Source organism: Fistularia commersonii, chromosome 29 (assembly GCF_037954325.1).
Source record: "Fistularia commersonii isolate RoL2024-O1a breed Wild chromosome 29, RoL_Fcom_v1.0, whole genome shotgun sequence".
In the NCBI taxonomy this organism is placed as follows: Eukaryota; Metazoa; Chordata; class Actinopteri; order Syngnathiformes; family Fistulariidae; genus Fistularia; species Fistularia commersonii.
Genome location: NC_141312.1, coordinates 5,587,885 through 5,615,275, shown reverse-complemented (window position 1 = coordinate 5,615,275; position 27,391 = coordinate 5,587,885). Strand labels below are relative to the sequence as shown.

Here is a 27,391-nt window from a genome sequence, read left to right as displayed (position 1 = left end):
GTTTTTTCCCCAGACACAGGTGCTGCTCTTCCCGTCCATGGAGCAGGTAGACTTCAGGCAAGAATAAGAGGCTGCTGATTATAAAAAAATGTGTTTGGTTAGGGGCTTGTCTGTGTGTGTATGTGTGTGTGTGTGTGTGGGGGGGGGGGGGGGTAATTTGAATTTTCATGTTTATTCACAACTCAATAGGCAATGGAGGGCATGGTAACCATGAGTGGCTTGTCTCTGCGTTTTTACATATACGTGTAAATATACATATATATTTACCTAATGACATTTTGCAGTACAAATGGTCCATTCTGAGTGAACTCATTGTGTTCTGCTCCTCAGTTTGAGAATTCATATTCTTAAATTGAGTAATATTTCGGCATTAACGAAGTGTGTTTTCTGCTATGAAAAAAAAAAAAGAAAACTCGGTGATGTGACTTGTCAAAGCCTTTGTGATGTAAGAGGTCGCACTTTGTGGACTGAACAAGTCACCCGGTTGGCTCTGGGCCACAAGAACGCTGAGAAAACACAAGTCCGCTGCGCAAAGATTTACATGACACGACGACGGCGGGCTGCGCCACATCGCCGAAGCACGTGGAACTTTTCCTGTGGCCCGACAGGAGAAGAGACAAGTTAGCTCCCGCTTGGTTTTCCCGAGGGTTATGAGGCACCGCCGTCTGACTGACTTGCGTGAAAAGCCCGGTCTGCCTGGTGAGTCCTCCTTCTGATGCTTGTTGAGCGAAACTGCGGTCGAATCATCCACGTAACACGGCCGTCAGCGCAGGAAAAGGAATGACTCTTTTTCTTCCAAACGGCGCCTCGGAGCAGCGATATTTTTCTCATCTGGCGGCGAATAATATTTTAAGGGGTTGCGCGACTCTCATCCTAATGGTTTGATTTCAGCCTTTCTTATAAACAAACATTATTGGCATTCATAAATGCAATATTAAACAGCCTCATAAAAATACAATATAATGATGGGGGAAGCAAACTGATGGAAAAGGGAAAGAAAAAGTAAGCAAAAGGCAAATGAAGTGCAGAAATAATATGTTTTAGCTGCAGGTCGAGAAGACAAACAGCACATAAAACCTGACTGATAATGCATTTCTGAACTCAATAAATCAGGTGCTATTCCATGCAGATTATGAACAGTTAAACTGTCACCGGGGTGTATAAGTCATTCATTCATTTATCATCTATAATGCTTATTTTGCACTCAGGGTTGCGGGGGGGCTGGAGCCGACCCCAGCTGTCATTGGTCGAGAGGTCGGGTTCACCCAGGACGGGTCCGTCACAGTACAGATATCTAAGCATATGGAGCTGCTGCAATGTGTGATTGCGAGGAGAAACCAAAGAACCTGGAGGAAACTCAGGACAGACGCGGGGAGAACACGGAGAGAACACGGAGACTGCACACGGAAAGGCCTCCAGTTGGCCTCCGGGGACCTTCTTGCTGTGAGCGGAAGCACTAACTACTGCGTCGATGTGCCGCCCACCAGTTCTACATATCAAAACTGAAAGTTCTCACTATAAATTTCATTTTTATTTTGTGATCACTCATATTTATTCCATTATATGCTGTGAAATCAGCATTCATTTACTGACATCAGAGACTGACGTCAGAAAAAATGTGAAATGTACTTTGAAATGTTTGAAACAAAATTGTTATTAAAATCTATTACCGGCAAGATGTTAAATGTTGACTTGTCCTGATGTTTGTCAATGTTGTGACATGGTTGATATTAGTTGTGTCAAAACCTTCACTTGACCAAATATTAATGCCTTAGCACTGGAGCAAATACATTTGTTATCAAACGTACGATTAGAAAATGAGACAGAGGCGCTTTCACATTGAAATATGTGAGCATCGCGGAAACCAAAATTGGCTGATTGACAAAGTTGTTGTTTTTTTTTCTCTCGCTTCCTCAATTTAGCTAAAAATGATAAATTAACTCTGATCCAACATTATGAATTAAGGCAATGTCAACAAGATTAAACAGGCTGCAAGATGAGTACTTTACTTGGATTTGACTTGCAAAAAAATAAGGGGGAATTCAATAGAAGAGAGGAATATCATAATGTGTAGAGAAATACAAGATATGGAGGGCCTGTCTTCCCTTTTCTGACACTTGCATTATCTTAATTCATGCAACCTCACAACCAGCTTACACACACAAACACACACACACACACACACACACACACACACACACACATACACACACATACACATACACAAACCACTAACATGCCTGGTCACATATAAAGACCCAATCGCAGACATCTGAATGACAGATATAATGAACCAAATGTCTTTCGGTTACAGTAATGAGTGCGCCGTCACAGAAAATTAATTTGAGTGCTCTGAGTTGGCGCTTTAAATGTAAAGGGCATCCTGCGAAAGGGCAGAGGATGTGATTTCCATCAATATAATAATACACAAAGCAGCTGGACTGCGTCTCTGAGAGACACATGCGCGCGCGCCTGCATGCAAAAACACACACATGGCCAGACACGAACCCACATGAACCCACACATGCCAGCGCGCGGTGATAAATATGGCGTATACGCATATTTAAACAACCAAAGAGAAATGTGTTTTCTTAGTTTCACCAGAGGGTATTTTCTCCTACCAGAGGAGTGGGCCTTAAACAAGATGTTGGAATTACAGCCAGAATCCAAAATGAAATGCTTTAAAATGCGTTCTACACAAGAACTACAAGCTCGAGCTGGGCCAAACTCATTATTAATGTTGGCCTAAATGAGTCTATCAAAGACTCTCTCTAGGATACGAGCCAATTTAACACACATGGAGCGGCCCAGCGCCGCTCCTCCTTCCATCAGTAAGAGCATTAAATGTGAAAAGGCTATTGTGTTGCCTCTGTCCCATGTGAGACTACTGATGCTGTATTTGGTGTATTTGTGTCCCTGTGACCTCTGCGAGTACTGTCAGTCAGACTTAGAGCGCTCTGACAGCCCCCCCTCCTCCCGGCTAACTGACTCACGGCCTCATAATCGGTCAACCAGTGCGTCCGCCCAGTACCCTGGCCACACAGCAGCAGCTGTAAAACACTTACTAAGTAGGTTTTCCTTAATTAGGAGAATTTCCCCCGTTAGCAACGGCCCTCTCCCCCTTCGACACTCCGCTCCCCGAGCTTCCGTCCACACGCCTGCCTCATCACATTTTTCAGACATGGGCGGATCGGAGCGCCGGAGGGCCGAGGGAGGTGGCGAGGGGACGGGCGGGGAAGGTGGCGGGTGGGAAGAAAGAGACGGGAAGCTTTCTCCGGGGCTCGGTGACGGAGCCGGATGCTTCAACGAATGTGAGAGCGGAGGTCGACGGGATCCGGATCACGGCGACTCATCGCGACCGGACCCCTCGAAACGAAACCCTCCCCGTGCTTTTGTTTCGTTCCCTCCTCTCTCGTGTTTTGCCCTCCCCGTGCGCTCCGGTGTGTGCACGGAGGCCTCGGGGCACAGCCTTAACCTTAAGCACGCTGTGGAGAACCTAAAAGAGCAGAGATGACTAAGTCTGCACACAAAGCCAAATGCACAAAATACGCAGACCAAGTAAACACATGCTGCAGGACTGCCAGTATGTCACACACACACACGCACGCACGCAAACATGCATACACAAATACATGTAGACTAACGTACACACACAGAAAATACTTTTCATTCTTATCACACCAAATCCCTGTGTCACCTTCTGGCACCTAAATGCAATTAAAATTTGTATGTGGAAGGGCAACCAAGTGAAAATCTACTTCACATAATTGACGTGGCTGCACATGCCAACTTCTGCTTCTCCCAAAATCCAACGCTCGCGCAGACGCAGCCATGTTAATTAGAAATGCCTTTTTTTTTTTTTTTTTTACGCTCCCGCTACGCAAACACGAGCGCGCGCGGGCGACACACACACACACATGCACAAACCGAACGCGACGCGTTTCGTTTAGCAGAAGTCGCGCACGCGTGAGGCAGACAGGTGGAATGTCAAATTAAATTTATTCAAAGTGTAAGCCAATGATTGGGACACCATTTCTAATACCGAGGCTCTCCCTAAAAAGCTGTATGAGAGACGCTCTCCTCGGAGCTTTTAAAAAACAGATACTGAAGGAAGGAAGAAAAGAGGGCGAAGAAAACACAGAAAAAATGAGGGGAATTTGATTTACTTTCCCGCTGTCACTCATTTCCAGCTCCTTCTACCACATTGGCAAGCAAACAGTTCCAGTTTTCCTCAGTCCCTCCTCGCCACCTCTCCGCCGAAGTCTTTTATTTCCTTCATCTCTTTGTCAGTGTTTCTGTTCTCATCCATCCTTCAGCGCAGGTTTTTAACCGACATGAAGTGTTTCCTCGCGGCTCCTCCCGCTCGCGTCTGACTCTCTCACGTTCCTCTCCCTGCGCGCTGCCTCCCCTCGCGCAATGTTATGCCCGGTAGGCTTCGTCCACCTCCGGCGCATAATTAGAAATTTTATTTGAAACGACACTGATCTTGAAGCTACCCCTAAGTAGCATCTAATTAAACGTGAGGGGAACAGGAGACTGGTCGGAAATAAACCTAATTAATTAGATAAAAAGTTTGGGAGTAACAAAGCTCGCCACTTGCACGTAGTGTTTTAGTTGAGACTGTGATAATTCCGTGCAATTGGACTGCCTTAGAAGCTGCGCGGTTCACAGGGAGGCTCCTTCGATACAGCGGTGCAAACGGTTCAGCTAATACGCGCGCCCTTCCGCAGCTAAAAGAAGAGGAACATGACTCTAATCCACAAAGTCATGGGAAGGCGCAGCCTAAAGCCGCCCCACTTACAATGGATGGGGTTATGGCAGCGGATTTTATTTGTCTAAATGCTTACGTTCAAATTAGACTGGGAAGGAGTGTTTTTTTTTTTAAATCCTTAAATCCACGCCTTTCCGCAGAAAATCAAGCTTAATTGTTTTAAATAGGAGCTCTCCGACCGGATTGAAAAAAGGAAATAAAAGCCGACCCCACTTGAGTGTTATGCTTCAAAACAAACTTATTTGTGATAAGTTTCTTTTTCTGTGGCAGCTCTTTGGTTGCATGCAATCGTGTTCAAACACCGGGGAAACGCGAGATGAAGACGTGGAGCCGGAGGTACCTTGTCATCGTGTCCCATCTTTTCATCCTTAACCTCGCTCAGTGTTTTCCAGTTGATCCTTGCGCCGCCGCCCAATGACCTCTGCTCTGTCAAAGACTGGCTTCTGAGTGCGTGACCTTCCTGGTCGTACCTGTGGGTGGACATGCGATGACCGGACAAATACGATGGCGGTTAAAAACACACATTTGTCTTTTTTTTTTTTTCCTTCACGGTGGAAAAATACAGAAAGCGTGGTGGTTGAGTCCAATGTGATCGACCCAACATCCCCTGAAAACTCATTAAAGTACAAATGAAACACTATCAATGATCTGTGAGAATACACGGCAGTGTGCCTGTGTTTCAAAAAAAGGCAAGGGTGTGGAAAAAAAAAAGCTTTTTCCATTTAACCATTTAGGTGTTTGCCTTTCATGAACAGACGATTATTTTTCTCCCACTGAGAAGGTATTGCACCTTGCCAATTATTATCAAAAGAAACTCACTTAATCCCATAACTGATTTTCAGTTCCCGAGTTTACAATCAAACCGATGTGAAATTTATCTGCCCATCCCGAAATGCACTCATATATAAATTAGCCTTTTTATTTTACGCATCTTTTTTTCGATCTACTTGCATTGCATTGAGACCAATTTGTTGCTTTCTGCCCTTTTGCATTTATTCATTATCAAACTTTTTAATATTCCTGAGTAAAAAAAAAAAGAAAAAAACAACAAACGCATCAGTGAAACTCCTGCTCTGTATTCTAACCAAATAAAGAGATGTAATCAAGGCATCAATGAAATTCATCATTTCCCTCCATTTATGCATGCAGCCCGGGTCAAAACAATCCCACAAAGCACCGTGTCGCCACAGGAACCTGAGTCAGACACTCCACGTCTTTGTAGAGCGCGGACCGTAATGTATTAGGAAAAAAAAGGGAGTGGGGAAACACTGTCTGCTCCTTGAATAACATCATTGTCATTCGCTCGGCGCCGTCGGCGTGTAAACTAGAGAAAAGACCAACTAGCAGAGGAGATCAGGGCAGAAAGCCAGGGATTACAGAAGAATGGAAGGAGGGAGGAAAGAAAGGAGGGGCACCGGGTTTTAGTTATTTAGCCCTTTGAATGTCAGGATGAGATGGTGTATTGACCAGAGACTAATAAGACCAAGATTAAAGCTGAAGCAATGGAGCCGGCCCCTCCCAGCCACCTCTCTCTAACACACACACACACACACACACATATCGGTAGCACACACATGCTAACACACTTCCAACAACCGGCTCAAGGTTGATCAGTTTGCTATTAGCAGCAGTTATAAACCAAAGTGGGCGAACTCAACAATGCCCACAGGTAACCCAAGACACGCCCTTCTGTTCCATGCATTCACACTTTGAAGCTCTGATTATGCTATTTGGCACTGGCACTTATTCCTAAGAATAGCTTTCTATGCAACACTCAGGCAATCACGATCAAGCATTGTTGTGGGGAAAATATCCCCCTCCCCCAAAAAAGAAAAAAAACGTTTACAACATTTATGTTTCAGCGGTGGCCAGACTCGGGAACAGCCTTAATGAGGGAATGAGTCATAATTTTAAAATCCCTCCACGGGCGCTGGTAATAAGAATCCAGTTTTGATGCAGCTCGCCCTCCACCCCCCTCGTCTCTCGGCGAGTGCGCGGCAACAGTCGGGAGCTGGAAACCAGAAATATCTGAATTTCTGCACCTCTGTTTCTCCCCTCTGCTCAATCCCGTCTACATCCTGTCTGGAGTCCCACTGGGATCGGGGAGGCACATGCCACCGGTCTCCCAGCACGTGTTTGTCATGGGCTTGGCACTTAGAGATTCCGCCTGTGTGTGTGTGAGTGTGTGTGTGTGTGTGTGTGTGTTGTGTGGGCGCTTATTTATATTTATAAACATCAACATTATTCACCATTAGTAACAATCCTGAAGGGGATACAAGGGGGTGTTTGGTGAAACATCTTATTATACCTGCTTTTCACATTTAATGGAAAGCCCCCGGAATCGTCCGGTCATGCCGACAACCCTTATGTTGGTGACAATCTAGACCAGGGTTTTCGTGGTCCAGCTCGCTAAAAATGCCATATTTTCATGGTGAAAATGTGAAATGTGCACGTGTTCATAGGCCGGCGTGGGGATGATCTCTGGGCGAGAGGTGACTCACCAGGCCCTCAGTCTGAAAGCCTCAGGTAGATCGGGGTTGACCAGAACTGTGGAGCTGAACAAAACGGAGAGCGATCTCCCCCCGAAATCTGACAAGCGAGCTCCTTTGACGGCGACCACGGGCTGACTGGAGCCGTCAAACTTCTCTGCCTGCGGAGAGACGGTAATTTAGGAGGGAAGGATGGAGAACAATAGATGACAGGAGCGGATGTGTCATTGCCTCTTCTATCTTTGCCGCGTGTAGGCAACACGGAGAGAACCAAATATATGCGGTTGAGTTTTGATTTTATAACTGGAGAACCTACAAGTTAATTTGAAAGTCATTTTGGATTTTGTCAAAGAGGAGGGATTAGCTCTTGCAGATTGAATGAGCTTAGAGAAGAATAGTGCCATTTCATGCACATTTAAGACTTATTTCGCCTTCGGTCTCAAATCAGGGGCCGCGGTTCAAAACACTCCTGAAGGTCACACTTACGATTTGAATGATCCAAATTACACAGCCCGGAAAACACAATCGAGCTGCTCTAAATGCGCGGGCGCGGACGGTGGCGCGCCGCTCCGTTCCACGTGCGCACCGGCGTGGATGCGTATGGGCACTCTGGCGGGCACCTCCGTAAACACCATGACCCGAAAGCCTACTTGGCATGCAAACCCCCTCCCCCACCCAAAAGACCCCCAGCCATTTCAAGACAGAAAGGGGGCAGGAAGACAAGGAACTGCATGAGAAAACTGACTGTTTGCATTAATACTACTAGAATGTAAAAGCCTTAACATTATTAGAATGTGAATTCTTAAGTGAAACTTGAAATGACCTTGAATTCCGATCGCCCAAGTCTCGACAGTTTAACTAACTTTGAGTCCGGCGTGACATTTTTGGTGCTCTGTAGGAAGTCCACCTCACACACCAGTGCATCGATAATTTCACCTTTTATTAATGTGGGTGCCGCTGGGTGTAACGTAACAATAAACTAATAATTTGTCAGACAGTCAAATACAAGAATGATGTCCTTATCAAATAACCGACAAAGGTAAAACTAATATCCTAGAATTTACATCGATTCCTTCTTTGTGTGTAACCGAATCTATGTTCATTCCAGCAATTACCGTGGCATCAGAAAGCAAACTAAATTTCCCTTCCATGCCGCGATACACGACTCCGCTTCACGATGCACGCCCAAATTATAAGCTCTTCGATGGACGTCGCATTCATCTCGAAACTAAATGTTAACGAGCGTATCACACCTCCTGGTCTCCAATCAAACTGCAAATGAATAACCGCATTTTCTTTTTGTGAACTGCCGTATATAGTCTAATATCTTGGAACAAATTAACCGGAGGAAAAATATATTTCTCATCGGGTTTAGCAGAGCCAATACTGATGCAACACTGTACAATCAGTCCAAGAGTGCTCCTCTCCATTTATTAGCGACAGAGGCGGCGCGTGAGTTCAGTACGCTGGAGTGTGAGACAAGAGGAGAGGCCTCTGCCCACCGTTCGCCGAACTGTCGGAGATACGAGACAGCGGGAGAAAGAGTTGAGTCCGTACCTCTTCTCCCCACAGTGTGACATTGACCGTTTTCCCCGATTTGTCCACCAAGTTGAGAGTTCTCTTGGAGACCTCCCTGCCGGCCTTGGTCGTGATGCGGGAGACGTCCTCGGCGCTCTTGCACACTCCAATCACATCTGCGAACACACAGGAATATCTCAAACCGACCTCCTTGGTGAGCTTCTTCTCAAAAATTCAATCTAAAAATGAAGATACATATAAAGTAAGGCGTTCAATTTATTGAGTGCAAAATTTGACCTTGGATATACTTGACATGAAATGGTGGAGGGATCCGATTATAAGCTGTGAAAATGAAAAAAAAAAAAGGGGGGATACAGCACGGGGTGACAGTTTCCTAGCCCTCGGACAATTTCCAGTCAAAACACACGGACATTAGTGTCATAACAGGCTGGCGAAAGTCCAGATCCATCGTCCAAATTACAACAAACACACTCATTTCTCATTCATGTTTCCTGTCGTGCTCAGGGCTCAAAGCCATCGTTCAGGATTAGTGTGCTGAAGAGCAGTGAGTTCTGAGCTCGAGGAAGGTGCGAGGCCCCGGCTGCCACCACCGGAATATCAACCGCGTCTGAAGCACGGATTTTATGTTGAACCGAGGTTTTTTTTTTTTTTTACCTGCGGGGTGGGAGAAAGTGAACCCGAAAGAATATATTAAACCGAGGAAAAGGGGCAACAACGGGTATAAAGACGCGTATGTCAAAGGGTGGGCGGCGACAGGCTCCTCCTTTCAATTTTACAAAAATCACTGCAGATCAGACAGCTCAAATTTTAAAACCGGGATTTAAGTGATTCACACGGGCTAAGAGAAAAAAAACACATATCATTTGATGTCACTACCGAGACTTTCATTCATATTTGAAATAAAAAGGTAGGAGTTAAGAGGGAATCCCTTAAAATTAATCCCATTGATGTGTTTTTCTGAAAAAAGAAAGCAAAAAAAAAACCAAAAAGTTCTGTCAAAAAGATTTTGAACGAGCTTACCGGAGGACGTGGCGCAGGCCCTTTCAGACAAAACTTTTGAGTAGATGCTTTTCGCTAGCTGGTATGTTGTGCAAGCAAGTAGATCACGAGTGGGAAACGTGGCTAATGCTGCCAACCAGAAGGATATCAAATCAACACGTTTTTTTGGTGTACAGAAACAATCTGGCGCCGGTGGCTCGGTTTCACGCCCGCGACTCCAAACTATTCCCGTCTTTGAGCTCCAAATCCAAACAGCGACAGATCAATAATTACTTGATTATACAGCTGGACCGCCGCTCCCATTTTGCGTCCAGCACCAAACAAACTCGACAGACTTGCGATATAGATTTTGCAGAACCTGCCAGTCTTGGAACTTCGCGCTCCCGTCTGAGCTCCCCCTCCTGACCTTTCTCTAAACTCGCTCCCGACTCCCCCCGATTCTCCCTTTCTCCGTGTCTGCGTGCTCCCGGTCCTGCTTAATTCCATTATGATTGAGACGATGTCATCCACCTCTGAACTCCATTATCACCGCAGGAACAGGCTGACAGTTCTCATTACCATGTAATAATCCCCCATTTAACAAAGGGAGCGGTGAGGGAGGAGGAAGCCGGCGCGAACACACACACAACGGAGGGAAGAAAGGGCATGTAACACTGCCCCTCGGCAAAATATCGCAAACACACTCCTACAGGTAAACAGCCAGGTGCGTCACCAAACCGCCTAATCGTGGTCGTCCAACCACGGCTGACGATGTGCGCGCCATTGTAGTTTCTTGACGTCCGAGCCAACCTCGAGCTTTGGTCATATACCAATAAATGGAAACTCAAATCTCCGACACAGCCTGTCTATGCTGGTATTTGAGAGCTCACCCCATACAGAGCATACATATTTACGACAACCACCTCACCTGCAAGGCCCTCTTGCAGGTGATCCCTTGCACCCGTCTCATAGCGTCTTCAGTCCGCCGCCATAAGGACGGACCGTGGAGTCTCCGGGCCAGGACCAGCAGACCAAGCCACGGCTTCATTCACCTGGCTGTCAGGAAGCTCAACTCCCTCTCACCCTCCACCACAACTGCATACTACGGATTCTGAGCACCCCCCCCCATAGACACACATCGAGTCATCGAGTACCTGCCATAAGAGCTCATTCATGGACTCACATACTCATTCACTTAAATGAAAATGTACTGTAAAACTGCACTTCCTATTCACTGCTATCACTTGGTTTTTTGTTTTGGTTTTTGCAACCGCACCTGATTACTCCTGTCACTTTAAAAAAAAAAATCAAACCCAACATGGATAACTTGTTGTTGTTCGTTGTTCTCCGTGATGGATTATTTATACTTTTTTGTACGCTTGCACTGTGGATCTTAAGAGTATTGACAATAAAGTTGACTTCGACTTTTGACATTGTTATACTTGTATGAGATATGACTCGGGAAGGCCGCCGCTTCTCATCTAATAGCGGAAGCATATATATTGTCTGGCGGTTTGTGATTCTGTGTCACTAAATGCACAAATGAGACGGGGTAGATTGAGTTTATACTGCAAATTCGAAACCTATTTGTACATCTGAGGAAAAAGTTTCTGGTCACCCGGCAATTGGAAGGAAGTTCAGTTCTGCTTTTATATTTCTTTGGTTTGGTCTCTAGAAACCAGAGAATATTTGGCTCCTTAGTCAAATTCTCCATTATCTACTTCCTTTTATCAGTCTTCCGTTTGATGCTGATCAGAAAGTAAAGCCCAGTCTGAAGATTTTTTTTTGTTATAGCAAATGAAAAAAAAAAAGTACTTTTCTGATCCTAAATAACGATTTAAGCGGGTAAACTAAACAAAGCAAAGAGTCTAGAAGCTGCAAAAAGGTTGAGGGAAACTAGGGTGGGGGGTGGTTGTGGCAGACGTTTGAAATTGTCAGCACAAAGGAAAACCATGGATCGACTTCATTGGTTTTCTATGTGTCGATGTCTACAACAGAAAAGTCTGAGTTAAAAGGGGACTGGAGACATCAAATCGGTCACCGCCTTTTGAAAATATCTTAATTATCGAAAAATTGGTCGGTAATTTGATCAAATTCCAACTTGAAGCAGGAAGGTCCCTGGTTTGAGTCCGACATGGGAGCTTTCTGTGTGGAGTTGGCCCGTTTTCTGGGTTTCCTCCGGGCTCTCCATTATATTCGGCATACATAAATCCAGGATTGTCTCCGGTGGGCAAAAAATGTGGATGGATAAACGGCTCTACAGTTTTAGGGTAGGAGGTCCTTGAAATGACGCTCAGCGGGAAAGGAAATATTGATTTTTAATGATTGTGTAACTGGCACGCTGCATGAGATGTTATTTCCTCCTACAGACCATAGCTTTAGATCACTGACAGCTCCCAAAATTCAGAAAAAGGCCCCGCCTTTCATGGCTGACCAGCCCACACTTATTTTTTGTTCCATTTTTCTTCTTTTTTTTTTTAGCTCTTCTGGCAGACAAATTAGTCCAAGTAAATGTTGGGCATCACTAACAGTTTTTCTCCTTCAAACAAATATCAACACTGGACTTCCTCCCGTCCTGAATTAATGCCACGCTTGAGCTATTTATACCTCTCTTTGATATTCAAACTAAAAATGCCCTGGACTTTCTTCATTTAAAGTCCAGTATAAACTTTCTCTGGAACGATCTCGGAGCAACACAGTCTTAAATCTACACTTTGGGTCTCATTAAGAATCTGGGAGTCCAAGTAAGTCATCTTAAGACTGCAGTTTGATGATTGTGAGTTAGGGCTGAATACAATCTTTATTTCCTGCTTTATTTTCTACTTCCGCCACATGTTAGACAGTTTAGCACCAGGAACGTGAGCGGGCCGCACACGGATTCATCCCTCCCGTCCCACCTATGATGGCGTCCGTGTCTCTGCGCTCCAGCGCTGCAATGGGCACGAAGTCGCACTGCACGGCGGGGATGCCGCCCCCGTCGCTGCACGGCACGATGGAGGAGTGAGCGTGGAGGGTCATCTCGTAGTCGTTCTTCAGCGTGTTGTACTGCTTGTTGGCCACTTTCAGCGACGCCTTGGAGATGAAGTACACCTGAAAATAAAAAAAATAAAAAATAAAGGCACCGGTGAGGTATACCGCGTCAAGCAAATGAGCCTGTGACCTCGATACTTCTCACAGCTCGGGCTTCCTTCTGACTTTTTGTGAAAAGAAGAGCCTTCAGGTCCGACTAAAACGTGGTGTCAAATCGACGCCGTCGCTCCTCTAATTCACCAGAAAATAAGAAGTGTCGGAGTCTCTGCAATACATCGTAATCTAAAATCAATCTGCGAGGATCACTTCTTCATTTACTACCCAAACTTTTTTTTAAAGATTTTTCTTTTACTTCCTCGCTCCCGCTCTGTTGTCAAGGAGCCTTACTCTTCCTCTTCCGTCTTTCCCTCTCTCTCTCTATTGCCACTTACAGAGATAGGAGCGTGAAACTAATGTGATAAGTATTCTGTCCGCTCAGAGCTGGTCACAGCTGCTCGCCATTCTGTCAATACTGAGAACACGAGGGGAAGACGGATCCATTCCTTTATTTATCTTCTGAGGTCACGGGGCACAAATTGGATCTGCCGCTGCTGCGCTGGGAGCCACTGCCAATGCCTGACACCTGAAGACCGATGGGGAAAGCCGGGGCCTTTTGATATGATTATTGCTACGATTACATCAACGAGGGTGTATTTGCGGACGTAAACACAATCGATTCCTTGAGCAACCATCAAATTTTGGGTGCATAATTGTCTGATTCAATAGCGCCGCCTGGAAATTCTGGATATTCTAAAAAAAATATTGTGAATTAAATAGAATAAACTGAATCCCAGGCTGAGAAAAATCGCAGAACACAATGTAACAAAAAGAAGTCTGGGGTTTTTATGTAAGCTTTCAATACTGGTGTTTGCCTGAGGTTGTACTTTTAACATCCCTACAGGTTTTTTTTTTTCCACTTTTGATTCCCATTAAGTTTTACCACGGCAATGTCCCTGACAACATTAAAATTCTGGTGTTTCACCGTGAAATAATGAAATACGACACTGTTTCGACTTGACTTTAAAAATCCTGCCGTGTTTCATAAGACCTGGCCTGATGACATTTATATGCCAAGATTTAGATTCTGCCCCTCATAGCATCTCCTGCCAACAGGAAATGCACCTTATATGACATCAATCAGACAAATTAAAAATAGCATCAGGTTTTATTGCTCCCTTGATTTGCTGTAACGCCAGCATGATCTGCAGGGGCCAGTACAAAAAGGCTTGCAGCGACTGCTGAGTTATTAAGTTCCAAGAGCCAGAGTGAACCAAGCAAGCGCCGATATTTCTTCTACCTGTCTGTTATTGTCTCGGCACAGAGGAAGGCGCAAGGGGGAATATTCTGGAAGCTAAGGTTTATTGATGTGATGTGCAACGTAAATATATCTCGGTGCAGATCGGCGGTTAAAAATCCAGGGTTTTGGTTGTGCTTAAAGAATATCACAAAATGAACAGAGAATAAAATAAGAATTAAGTTAAAGTCCCTTGGATATATTCACTTTGCGTACATTTGTATATTGAGATTGAGATTGAGAGTGAACTCGGAGAAATGGCAGCTAACTCATTGCTGTCACTTGTATTGGGATTTCCTATTTAAGATGTATTTGTAACATGCGAGAATATATTTAAGGATGCCACTTGATATAGTTGCGGGACGTTGGGGGTCCTGATGAGCCCGAAGACACATTCGGGCGGGGGATGCCACAGCAGCTTGTCGAAACAAGCGTGAATACTGAACGACGGGCAGAGAGATGGTGAAATAGCAAAGAGCCGTGTCCAAAAATCAGAGGCTCTAAAAGTAGACGTCAGAAAATGTAAAAGTGCTCAACAAGAATCGATATTCCTCCACGTCTTTCTATCGTGGCCCCCCCCTCACTCTGCCCGAACCCCCCCCCTCGGTGCTACCATTATGAGATAAGGGACAAATGCCAACATCATCACTTTGTCCAAGAATGGATTCTGACTTTCAGCCAAGGATAATATGAGGCTTCAGCATCCTGAATTAGCCAAAAATGGAATGGGTATCTTCCAAAGTTACATTATTTTCAGGGCAAGATTTCCCTCCGGGTGTTTCTCTGAAGAGCCAGGCCTCCGACGAAGTTTGGTGGATTTGGTGCGTTCTCAGTACAGGCCCGAAGTGCAAAACCGGGTAGTGCACTTATATCTTTACATAACTGTCTCAGTTTTGGTATCAGCGCGGGGCTGCTTCCGGAGCGCGGTTGCAGTTTTGACGGAAATTTAGTTAGGATATCTCCTCGCTTTCACCATCTTTCACCTTTCACGCTCTCATTAGTCCATCCGTGAGGTGTTGGTTGAAGGCGTGTCCGTAAATAATCACTAGCCGGAATCAAAACTGGTGATCAATGTAATTGCAACATTGGTGACCAGTCAACTGGAAGTACAATGGAATCAAAACATATATCAGTGTAAAATAGAGGTAGCGCCGTCGCATGTCCGGTGTGTTATCAAATGGCAAACAACAGCACAACTAGTGAGTGTGCGTGTTGGTGTGTGTGAATGGTTGATTGAAATGTGCTCACCTTGCCGTGATCCAGTAAAGAAAAAAATGTGTCCACCTCCTTGTTGAAGGCCGTGACCTTCATTTCTCCCTGTTGACCAGCACATTGACATAAAACAGCATTAAATCTCACAAATAACGTTGAAACAGCTACTGGAAACAGCTCTGTGCGGGCGGTGGACAGACGTCCGGGCCGGCACACACCGCCACTCACACTCTCATCCACTATCTCGAAGGAGAAGAGCTTTCCCTCTCCTCTTGAATTACTCCAAGTGCGGATATTAGACTTATTGGTGACTCTGGCTCGGACAGTCCACCTATGGATATGAAGAGAACATACGCGTGTTACAATGAAGCCGTATCATAGTATTACTAACACCTCACTTAGGAGTTTGTTGCAAGAAGCCGCTGTGCAAATATATTACACATCTTTGGATAACCAAGACCAGACAGATGAATCCTTTTTTTTTTTCCTTTTACCCATTGGAAGAATATGTAGCGTGTGGTGGGGAGACTTGCCGGCAGAACCCTGGAATTCTTTGCAGCTACAATGACCTTTGAGAGCCTGTCATGGTTCTGTGTCAGAGAACTCCGTTGTATGAATAGCTGTACAATGTTTTTGTTGATGTGTTATATGAACCTGCACCTTTAGCTGTTGTAAAAGGAGATGCAGCCTTAGTCTAACAGTCTGCATTGTGAGATGCACCCCCTTGGGTTCTTTGTTTGTGTGGTTGAATTAAACACCTTCTTCTAAAGAGCAATATCCCATGAGCAAAGCATCCTTGATTCCATTTGTCACATTGCAAAAAACCCAGCACGCCACAATATGATGGTTTTCCTACGACAGTTGATTGGCAGATTAAACAAACATAAAAACATAATTATAATTCAGATAGGAGATATAATATACGTACCAAATTTCAGTAGTTTTTAATTTTCAAATATATCAAAAAAAATACCATTGAGTCAAGCTGAATGAATTTTATATCACAACAAGTTGGAATACTGTTGATAACTTGGTAATAAATCATATTAGACAATAAATATTGAGAGTAAAGAAAAAAAAGTTGACTTCAAATGTATTACCCTCTGAGTAATAATCCTTGCCAACCTCCAGCTTTCGGTTAGCCTTTGCATAATGTGCGTTGACCTATTTCCACTCAAGACTCATATGTATATATATATTTCATTAATAAATACAAGAACAACAATTACAGCCTCGCTGCTGGATTGCCGCATGGCTCCAGCGACCAGCGCGAGCAGACAGTTTACATCCATCTGCGGTCGCCTGCAGCCTTGGATTGTACGGTAAATATGAGACACTGAGATAACCTTCTCTGTTCTTGAGTCACGGCAATCAGAAAAAGCCCCCCCCCCCAGAAAAAAAAGACATTCAACAGACGCCGCAGTCCAAGTCAAACACAAACAGGAAAGAATGCAACGGAGAGCCGTCTTTTAAGTTAATGAGCATCCCAACTTTGCTCACTTCAGTCACCAAAGTGATGCAGGGCTGCGCAAAAGAACAATTCCCCAGAAAACTGCTCTTTTTTTAAAAGTACCACGATTGAGAGAGAGAGAGAGAGAGAGAGAGAGAAAAAGAATCAGCAGACACCAACTTTATTTTCAAAGATTAAACTAGGTGTTGTACATCTGCCAAACTCTGGGATGCTTTTAAAAATGTGCTACTTGTTCTTTTTTTTAACAGCAGCCAGCCAAACTCTACCGTTTGAGCTATTCTACTATATTGATAATTGCAAAGCGAAGGATATTCACACCACCACTTTGCCTCCAATTAAATGCCAGATCATGAGAGCAGCAGCTGGCCAGCACTGAACTCCACCCTCTGCTCGGTACGGACAGCGGCTCCGCTGCAGCCAGGAAGCCAATTACCGTCTGCTCTCCTCGCTATTTGCTTAACGTCGGCAATAGATCGCGGAAGCTTTGCGAACACGCGCCTCATCCTTATGACGTCAACACTTACAAACGGGGGGCAAAGGTGAACACCTGCAATTTCGTTCCTTTTTTTTTTTTTTTTTTTTTTCTTAAACTTCATATCGCAAAAGCCATATTAAGGGAACCGCGGCCACCAAAGTCATTTGTTTTGCTCGGTGTGTGTTCTCCCTGACTCCGAGGCGAGACCATTCATCAGGTCGTTACAACACCTGGAGGCACAGTTGTTCTTTACGGCTTGCAATTTTAAGCAGAGCCACGTTCTGAGAGACAACGCACGGAGAAAGATTCGACGGTACCTTTGTCTCAACTTGGAAACGGTGCAGTGCTCTGCTATTTTCGCTGAGTGAGAGACTTAAGCTAAATGAAATTATATGAAGTGAACAGGGGCGTCAGTGAGTGTGTGTGTGACGGAGGGGCATTGAAATGGAGCCCTAGAGGAGCAGCTGAAAAAATTGTGAGTGGGAAAGTGTGTGTGTGTGTGTGTGGGGGGGGGGGGGCAATTCCCCCACCGGGCCAAATAACGGAATCAAAACCTCAGCAGCAGATCACTGAGACCCCAGCAGTACCTGCCATTAAAGGGTTCCTTTCTGAGGCGAGATCGGTCATTTCATTTCATTTCCATGCAAATGGGCTATCTGTCATGCACACGCAGACGCCCGCACACATTGATAAAAAGGGGGGGGGGGGGGGGGGGAGACACATGCACGCGCACAAAACCGAATACACCCCAAAGTCCTGCTCAGAAAAAGCCGCAAACAGGGAAGCGGAGCCACGGCCTCGATGATAAATACCTCAACTCATGAATGGGCAAAAGTGATTTCTGCCTTGAATATAGGAGGAAAAATATGTGACCGGTTCAATGATTCATAAATGTTCACGGCAAAATGTGTGGGGGGGGGGATTCTTTTTCCAGCGGCGTAAAAGACATGGAGGTGCAGGGGAACTCACTTGCTCTGGTAGGGGTTGAGGTTCGCGATCGGTATCACTTTGGGGTGCTGCGGTGACCCCGGGAGGGTTTTAGCAGCCGTCATCAGGGACGTTTTCACTGGAGAGCTCTTCGCGGGGGATCTTCCCATAAAACCTCTCCCGCGGCCCAGGGGGGGAGAAGCAGCTGCAATAAAAAAAATAATAAAAAAAAATGAAAAGACGGGGGATTATGATGAAGTGGTGAACAAACTTCATCGACTGGTTGACAGAGAAAAATTTAAAATTATTTCTGAAAATGGTTTTATTGATCAGAGGTTTTATTGATCAGGCTGCTGTTAGTTTGACTTTGTGAAATGTGTCTCGGTTATTCATTATTGTGCACATTTTATAGAGCAACCAGCTGCTCTTTATGATGCTCAATACCGTAATCAATACCGATTACGAAGAAAAATGAATAGCAAGCTTTAGAAGAAGGCCGGCCAAAATGACACAATGTAAGCTGAATAAAACATTTTCAGATTTGTCTTCCTATTTGGGTGCCAGCTTTGGAAAAACACACTATAATCACATTTTTGAAAATTTGGACCGATCCAATGATCGGATTGAATGGATTGGATAAGGAATATTTAAGAAATGATCACAACTTAGAGCCCTGTATGTTGCATTTGGCTTAAGTCAGTGTGCTGCACATGATCTAAAAGAAACTGACCAGCAAATATGGAAGCAAGAGGAACAATAATAAGAAATAAACAAACTGAAAAAATATCAGAATAAAGCAGAGAATAAGAGCAATGTGTGAACGATTTTGTGCCGTGTAAACTATCCATATTTATAAAGGTATTGATAATGATGGCTATTGGGCAGTGCAACGTTAACACAATTTAAATGTTCTCTCCGTGATACTGTATTGCTGTATTTTATCATCATCTGATCATTTGTGAAGCTGCCAACATCATAAAAATGCCTGAAAATGGCTCATTTTCCCTCTTTAAATGGATCTCTCTGTGGAGTTGTTTCAATCCCCCCAACATCGGTTTGTGCCAATTACTAAAACGCCTTTTTTTCTAGGGTATGACTGCCAATCAATTATTAATTTTATACTTAATCTCCGCATTCCATTCAATCATTGGGAAAAGAAATTAAGGAAAGTAATCAGAATTGGTTATCAGCGAATCAGTCTGGCGGCCACCTCGCATACCACGGACATCCATCAGGAAGCTATAAGACCACACTAATCCTTCAGGGACGAGGACAGGAAGATTCATTTGAGTCTTTTACTTTTATGCAGGAAAAAAAAGATAAGACATTTTCTCTCATCCTAAGGAAACAATAGCTATATTCATCCAGTGCTGTCACACATGATAGTTGCTTTTTTTCCTGTCAGGTGATTCTGAATTTATCGGACGATCGTTCGCCTCCTCGCGGCACACTATTTCAGCTGCAAAGATGCAAATTTCCATTTTCTGCAACCTTGAATCGGATTTCGATGCGGGCGATGCGCACGTGCCATTTACGGCGTTCGCACGTGAATTCATCAACGGTAAACCATTGTAAAGTATCCTCCGTCTCTGGGATGACATGGCTGAGCGTATGCGGCTGACGGTGGCCGAGAGCGTGAACAGTTTGGGCCTGCCCACAGGACTACTGGTGTTTAACTCACCTCCCACATTCAATTACAATCAGGCCCATCAGCGGTGACTCAGACTGATAGTTACGAGGTGTAAAAATATATTTTATGCAATAGCTAATCTTGGCATGGATGATCTGCCATATTGAATAACAGCATTTGGTATATAGAACTGTCAGGGATTTATTCCACAGAGGATACTCCCCTGATTTAAGATCCTGTTCAGAACACAACAAATATTCACCCCTATGAAACCCGTCCTTTGTGAGTGTGTGTGTGTGTGTGTGTGTGAGAGAGAGACGGAGAAGAGATCAAATTCCACGGGGAAATCACAGATTGAACAGCTATTTTCAGGCGAGGGGATAATTAACATCAATATTCATACGCACACACACACACACACTAGCTAGAATAGAGTGTTAGTGGGAAGGAGCAAAAAGAAAAAAAAATGATGATGGTGAAAGTGAAGAGGAGGACAGAGGTTGTTCAAGGATCCATTTTTTTTTTTTGCGATTTGGATCGGTGCAGGTTTCTCGGCATGCCAATAATATCCCCCGTTTGACGACGAGAAAGAAAAACCAATGCATAAAGAAAGCAAATACAAATGCGGCTTTGTTAAAGAGAGATCGTGTGTGTATGTGTGGAGAAAGAAATAGGGGAAGAGTTGCGAGGACAAAGAAAACCTGCTGAGAATGGTAAGTGATAAATGATAATTTTTCTAACTGCACCCCATTGAGTGCAGACATATTTTTGGAATTTAAATATTGTTTCTGAAGCAACTTAAAGATCCCTTTTCCAGGAGCTGGCCTGTTGATGAATATCTAAGTGGGAACACAGGCTGCTGCGTTATGACCTTTTGACAAAACCTACCTCCGAAACACTTGATTAGACATAAAAAAAAATCGCAGGCGATTAACAATTACATTTTGACATTTTCTTCACGTAATCCGAAGTGTCTGCACAGAATCCGTCCGTGTGCCGTTATGTTTGGGATTTATAGTTTGTTACTGTGAAACAACAGTGAACAATCACGGCGACACCTGCTCTGATTGAGGAAAAACCCCGACGGCGCCTAAAGCCGGAGCAGAAGAAGCGTCGATGAGAGAGAATGAAGCACATCCCAAGGTGAGGGTTCCTCTGCAGCTGTTTTTTTTTTTTTCTTCAATCCAAAATGATCAAATGCATGGTGGGAGACCAGTCGATTCTTTACTGTGAGAGCGTCCCGCACTGCATTCTCAATATAAAAATGGCCGGTGATTCGAACACTTGGATTGATGGATCTCCACGGACACCGGAGAGGAAATTGTTCTCCGCCTTTCGGATCCCAGGGATGCCACAGGTCAGGGCAGAACTGCCGGAGCCGACAGACGGCTTTCCCTTAATTATACTTCGATTTGTGGTGAATTGATCAGCCTTGCCATCCCTTAGGAAGTCCCGATTGCCTAAATGTGGTCTCGAAGTTGAGGGAAGAGTGAGAACGCTCCCGGCGGAGGGCAGATCCAATGAAGAGGAATTTTTCGGTAGGCGACCTTCGATTCTGAGCGGCTCCCAGGCAGGTCCGGACTCACTGGATCACTGGTCTTGAGCCCCGCAAGAGGCCGACTTGTCATATATTTCATTCAGAGTATTTACAGCATCGCCTTAACGGTCCCTCTTGTCTGTCTGTTTTACTCATTCAGTGATAAACTTGTTTTATCCCCATCCCGGGCTAATCTCATTGTAATCGCACCTTGATGCGACCCTATATCTTTTATTGGTGGTTTTACGCTTGAGGAGGTTTTCTTTTAAGACACCTGACAGGACAATCGTATAGGAGCCTTTGCATCACGACTAATTGTTGCGCCCTTAAAATGGAACCGCAGTGAACGAGGATATTGAGTTTGGTAAATAACATTGTTCTGTCTTATCTGTGTGTCATGCTACAGGAGCTACCAACACGCAAAGGGAAAAAAAAAAAAAGTAAGAATCGAAGTCGCAAAGGAAAGGAGCCAAACAGAGGCATCTAATGATTCTTGGGAGATGCTCAAGGACGCCTCAGAATTTGACAGGCGCCTTCTTCCACAGCCACCTCCCGTGTCTTTATCGGAAACGCTGTATTTTCTTTCCATAAAATGCACACACAAGTCGGCGGCTAAAATGCAACTTGCAAACGTGCAGGGTGGGAAAAAAATCTCGAGAGCGTCAGTATTCGGAGGAATAGAAATAAATAAAAAGGACCGAATCTTTGACATTTGAGCGCCTTTTGGCACGATATTAACAGAACAATTAATGGGAACAGCAAGTTCTCCGTATCTCCCGATAACGTGGATCAAAGCATTTACTGATGAACTACTTAACCTAGAGCCGGTCTTTCCTCAGTCAAATGAGTCGGCTTTCTCCCTCTCACTCCCTCCGTCAATGTGTCGCTATGAGGGGGATTCATTCGACAGCACAATATTCATGAGGTCTTGAACTAGAGGTGCGCTCGGCCCACACAGGCTCCCTCAGTCGAAAAACATTAAAAAAATACACAATAAAACGCACAGACACACACCTACACGCGCGTACACACACAACATGTACCGAGCACTCATTATCCACCCACATGCCAGCACTCCTCCACCGAGGACTATTAGGTATGTTTCTGCAACATAACAAAACTCAATGGCGACGCTAAAAGCAGCTGGTATGGGATGGGGGAAGGGGGGGGGTAAATAAAATAATGTCGTGAAACAAAAGGCTAAGCTAATAAGTGAACATCGATAAATGACAGCGCGGCACCAGGAAGCCCCGCTTTCGTCAGCCGCGGTGGCGGGAGGGCAACACGAGGGCTTCCCGCTGACAGCTGGACAGTAAATATGATTAAACCAAGCGATGTGATGTGAGAAAAGGGGGCACTTGGGCCGGAGGAAAGGCAGCCTTCCATTAAATCTACCACTCCTCGTTGCCGCCCTCCGACAGCCGAAGACCAAATCGTGCCCGGTGGTTCTGCCTCGTCTGGTTCTCAGCCCCCTCGTAGCCTTTAGCCTTTCAACGCTGAAGTGCAATGAATATCAAAGGGATGAAAAGCAGGGTTTACCATTTAGTACGGAGTGCCGGTTGAAGTACGGCACGGTAAAAATAGCAAAAAAAAAATTCTGAACTACAAAGACTGTCGGTCCAATACTGCGGCTCAGAACAGAGGATTCAGGAGGAAAAAAAAAAAAGGGATGCGTTCCTGGAAAGGACACATGGCTCCATCTGTTGGCAGGTAGAGGCCTAGCCACAATCTGACCTCCAAACCCTTCCCCCCTTTCCGAAATTAAAATAGTATCTGCAGTAAAGCTTTTGAAAGAGGTCTCAGACTGAACCAATCGATCGTGAAAAGCAGAGGGCTGTTTGTAACCCAGAAGCCTCTCCTTTGACAGAGATTTAAGAGTCGGAAAAGTTACTCGACAAGTGAAAGTGTTTTTTGATGTGTCTTTTTGCTCATCTCAGATTTTCCCCAAATGACAGACCACATTTCAACCGTCTCGAAGGGCCGGGGGGGTGGGCTGCATCAAATGCATTGAAGTGTGATCCACCTTGAATGTCCCAAAAAAAAAAAAAAAAAAAAAAAAACAACCTTCCATCGAAATAAAGCACCCCGGTCTAAAATTCCCATGCTTCCTCTGAACAATCGACCAAGTGTTTTCCTCTAAACTATACAGCTTGATACACTTTTCGCCTTCCGTCTACCCTGAGAATCACTTCTGTCCGTTACAGGGAGTGAAAGTGTGAACGCTGCATCTACATGATGTGCAAATAATTGCTTTCTTGCAAATGCAAGCTCAACAACAGTTCCCTGAATCAGTCCGATGCTTCACTGAAGCAACCTTGATTTCTTTTTTTTTTTTTTTTTGGATGTTTTTTTTTTTTTTTTTTGTGGAAGTCAGCTCGCCTGTCGATCAGGTGCGCGACTGCATTTGCGCCGTTTGCTGTTATTTTCTGCAGGATCCCTTGCGAGCGGGTACCTCGCTTTTTCTGTGCGGGGTTTCTGAGCCACACTCCTGCGGCGTTTCTACGTGCACAAAAATGCGGTGGCGGGAGGCGCTGGCTGCACTTGCCATCGTAACCGAACAAACGCAGCGGCTGTCGGTGGGGAGGGAGAGTTAGAAAAGGGCATCTGGTGCTGGAAGTATTGAAGTCAGAGTTTTGTTGAAACTGCTTGCTGCTTCCAGAAGGTCAGAGCAGCACTACTGTGTTACCTGCGGGTATTCGTATTTCTCTTAAAATTGTTAGCTATGGCAAGAGAGACGGAGTAAAAGGAAACATGTTGCTGCCCTGTCAGCTGTGAATAGATGGGAGTACCAATGAAACTCTATGCTTGACAATCACGGCCTTTTTTCCTTGCGAAATTTCACAAAGCATTGCATTTGTTGCCCTGAAATGTGGACAATCTCAGGCGGGGCGGTGTTTCTCCTGGAGGCCAGCCGGCATGGACAAATGTGATGTCGCCATTAGTCAGAAACGGAATTTTTCACATTCGCAGCTGCCTGGAACATGTTACGCAACTTGTTGAGCGGTGGAACGTGATGGAATTGTGCGAGCTCTAGGTCGTTCATAAAATATTTTTGCTGCAGGTCAGAGTGAGAGGCAGAAGCGAAGCATCCGATTGTGCAGCTCTGTTCACCCCTGTATTTATTTCACAAATGTATTATTTATCTTACTAACTTTTACAGAGTGATTAATGTTAATGTCAATAATGTAATAATAAGCTTTCCGGAGTAAATTTAAGTGATGCATGCTTTTACAAGCTTTTTATACTTATCGTGAAAAGTCCTAGTGAAATAAATGATAAGATACACTCGTAATATGAATATAACACAAGTCAAATACTACTGATCCCAATCTCAACCGAAAGGATCTAAGATTAGCGGTACACATAAAATCTATTGAGTCCAACATTAAAAATGGTTACATTAACTTTGGATACTTATAGTAAAATTGCTGATAAATTCTCTAGTAATTTTACATCAATAACAGGAATTATTACTTCATTTAAACTGAACATTTTGTTCACACAAGTGTGTTTGCTTTCAGTATAGGAGTGGTAGATATTGTTATTTTGTCCAAATTTTTAAGAAAAGTGAGTACTTTGCCCAGCATACAAGACATTTCAATGGCATATTGCGCTACTTCAATAATGGAGTATGTTGTAGAAATGTATTTATCAGGCTGCACAAATACAAGCTTCCTGACTGTCGTTGCCATAGTGAGGTGTGGAATGGGTCGCTCCCTCTCAAACATAGAAATACTATATATCATATAAAATGACACTTACTGTTCTTGTAAGAAGGTCCTGGTTTTTCAGCAGATGAAGCGACTGCTGAATCGAGTGAGGAGGGCAGCTTCTCTGGAGATGAAGTGTTCCCTGCAAGTGCCGCAAACAAACAAGTAAAAAAACTGACATGTGCAGACGGCTAACCGTGTGAATACGGACAGTGTAGGAATGATTTACCATATGTGTATGGGGTGGGATTTCCAATCTTCCCCCCGGTTTCCTCGGCCGATTTTACGATCTCTAGGTCCACTATCACGTGCACATGCCTAGATTAGAACAAGAAAAGTCCAATATAGGGGTGCACAAGAGAACCTTTGGGATCTCGCTTTTTGACGCACTTTAGTCACTGTCACTCACTTTTAGTCCAAATATAATGCTATTTTACCACTCCTACTAAACTCAGGAGGCTTACTAGACAATTTTATGTCAAGAGCAGTGTCTAAAATGGACACTGCCAAGTAAACAGCAGGCAGGGTCAAGAAGGGAATAAAACGAGGTAGAATAACACACCTTCCATCAGACAGAATGTTGGTGACGGTCCTTTTCACCATGCACACACAGTTTGGGACGAGGAGGTTTTCTTCAGGTAGGTTGTTTAACTGTGTGGCTAACAGGAAACCTAAATACACAAACACATGCGTTCGGCAACACAACAACTGAGGGAGAAGGGAGTTGTTTAAGATATCACATTGATCCATCAATGGCAGTTGATGATTTGCCCGGCAGAAACAATTTTCTCACCAATTTTCATGTCATACTGCCATCACTGAAATAAAATACGTTCCTTTGTTTGCCTGCTGCCCGAGGACATGGTATACGGAGTTCTTCAGCACAATCGATGTTTGAGAGTTTGAAGCAAACCACAGGACACTCACTGGACAGAGAATGAACACCATCACTCAACATTATCCGGAAACGTGACGGACCCGCGGAAGTTGGAAGTTGTCGGATGTTCTGTCGAATGAGGAAAGGTGGGTTAGCGAAACTTTTTTTTTTTTTAAATGGTATCTCTATTTTGTTCTTTTAAATGTATTGCCTTTCAACATACAGCACAGCAAAAGAACTTTAATCAAATTTCATTATTTATAGATGCAGTTTTGACTCTGATTCCGTCAACTACTTGGATTTTGTTTTGTTTTTTTGGTTTACATATTAATTAAAATTTGTCATTAATTATATTGTACTGTACTGGTCACATTGATCTCGGCATTGTACTCAGTAATAATATGCCACACCAATGTAAATAGAATTAGAATGACAGTTATCTTCATTTTACGCAGGTACAATGAAATGTAATAGCCTCTACTTAAAAAAAAAAAAAAAAAAAACTTGCAAACAAAAAAAAAGCTAATGAAATTAGAAGCAAAAATTAATATCGGATATTTACCTGGATATTTCAATATATTTGAGTGTGTGTGTGTGATCTCTATATATAGCATGCTGCAATAACAGAAGCACACTTTACTTCTGCTAAGAATACATCACAGATTGCATCAGTCAGGTGAATCTCCTACCAGGACCTGGAGCACAGGGTTCTTCACTGAAGCGTCTTTGAACATTGTCTGCACACAAACACACACTGTTTACACTGTGGAAGCTCGTGATGTGAACATTCCAGTAAATTAACGTGCATATTAATTTTCAAATTAATCCCTCGAAAATTTGGAGCATATTCAGTAACAAACACGTTAATCTAAAAGCTGGTGGTGATTCTACATCCGGCACAACAGTGCAACTGAATCAACGGTGACGAACTAGCTACGGTGTTAGCAATAACCGCTAGCAGCTGTGCACTGCTAAATGTCAGTCATAAAATACTTGACAAAAACGTTAATAACAATATTATCAATATTCAACCAATATCCATTCTTACTGCAATCGCCCCCTCGGTGAGTTTAACACCCATGGCTCTGAATAAAGTTGCCGCTGAGCCGCAAGACTTTGCGTTTCCAATGTTTTGTCTCGTTGGCGACGGGATTGTATCGCGAGATGAAAAAGCCAAACAATAACAATAACAGTGTAAGGTAGCCATGACCACGGGCTTTCACAATAAAAGCGGTATCTCGCGTAACAGTCTTAAAATGAAAATTGTTGAAAGTAATAGTGGTTCTGAGGAAAACGCGTGATTCTTGCACGTCCACATTCTGTGTGTTGGCTGAATGGCTTTTGCGTTTTTTCTGCCTCTTCATACAGTTTAAATTAATGCTTCACTCGAAAAAGCGAGACAAAATTCTGTT

General features: G+C 44.1%; 1 protein-coding gene across 2 annotated transcripts in view; it reads right to left on the bottom strand.

The window, feature by feature from the left end:
* Window positions 1-27,144, bottom strand: part of LOC147216773 (replication protein A 70 kDa DNA-binding subunit-like) — a 39,157-nt gene extending 12,013 nt beyond the window's left edge. Inside the window, exons 1-13 of one of the 2 annotated variants that reach the window (XM_086176771.1) lie at window positions 27,028-27,144; window positions 26,669-26,716; window positions 26,030-26,108; window positions 25,665-25,773; window positions 25,332-25,420; window positions 25,155-25,244; window positions 18,268-18,430; window positions 15,581-15,683; window positions 15,389-15,457; window positions 12,675-12,867; window positions 8,818-8,954; window positions 7,273-7,421; window positions 5,112-5,241 (exon numbers count right to left, since the gene is read on the bottom strand). In XM_086176771.1, the coding sequence (XP_086032897.1) occupies window positions 5,112-5,241; window positions 7,273-7,421; window positions 8,818-8,954; window positions 12,675-12,867; window positions 15,389-15,457; window positions 15,581-15,683; window positions 18,268-18,430; window positions 25,155-25,244; window positions 25,332-25,420; window positions 25,665-25,773; window positions 26,030-26,108; window positions 26,669-26,716; window positions 27,028-27,060 (1,392 nt within the window). In that variant the 5' untranslated portion in view covers window positions 27,061-27,144. The other variant, XM_086176772.1, reaches the window with a different exon arrangement.
* Between the last annotated feature and the right edge of the window lie 247 nt (window positions 27,145-27,391).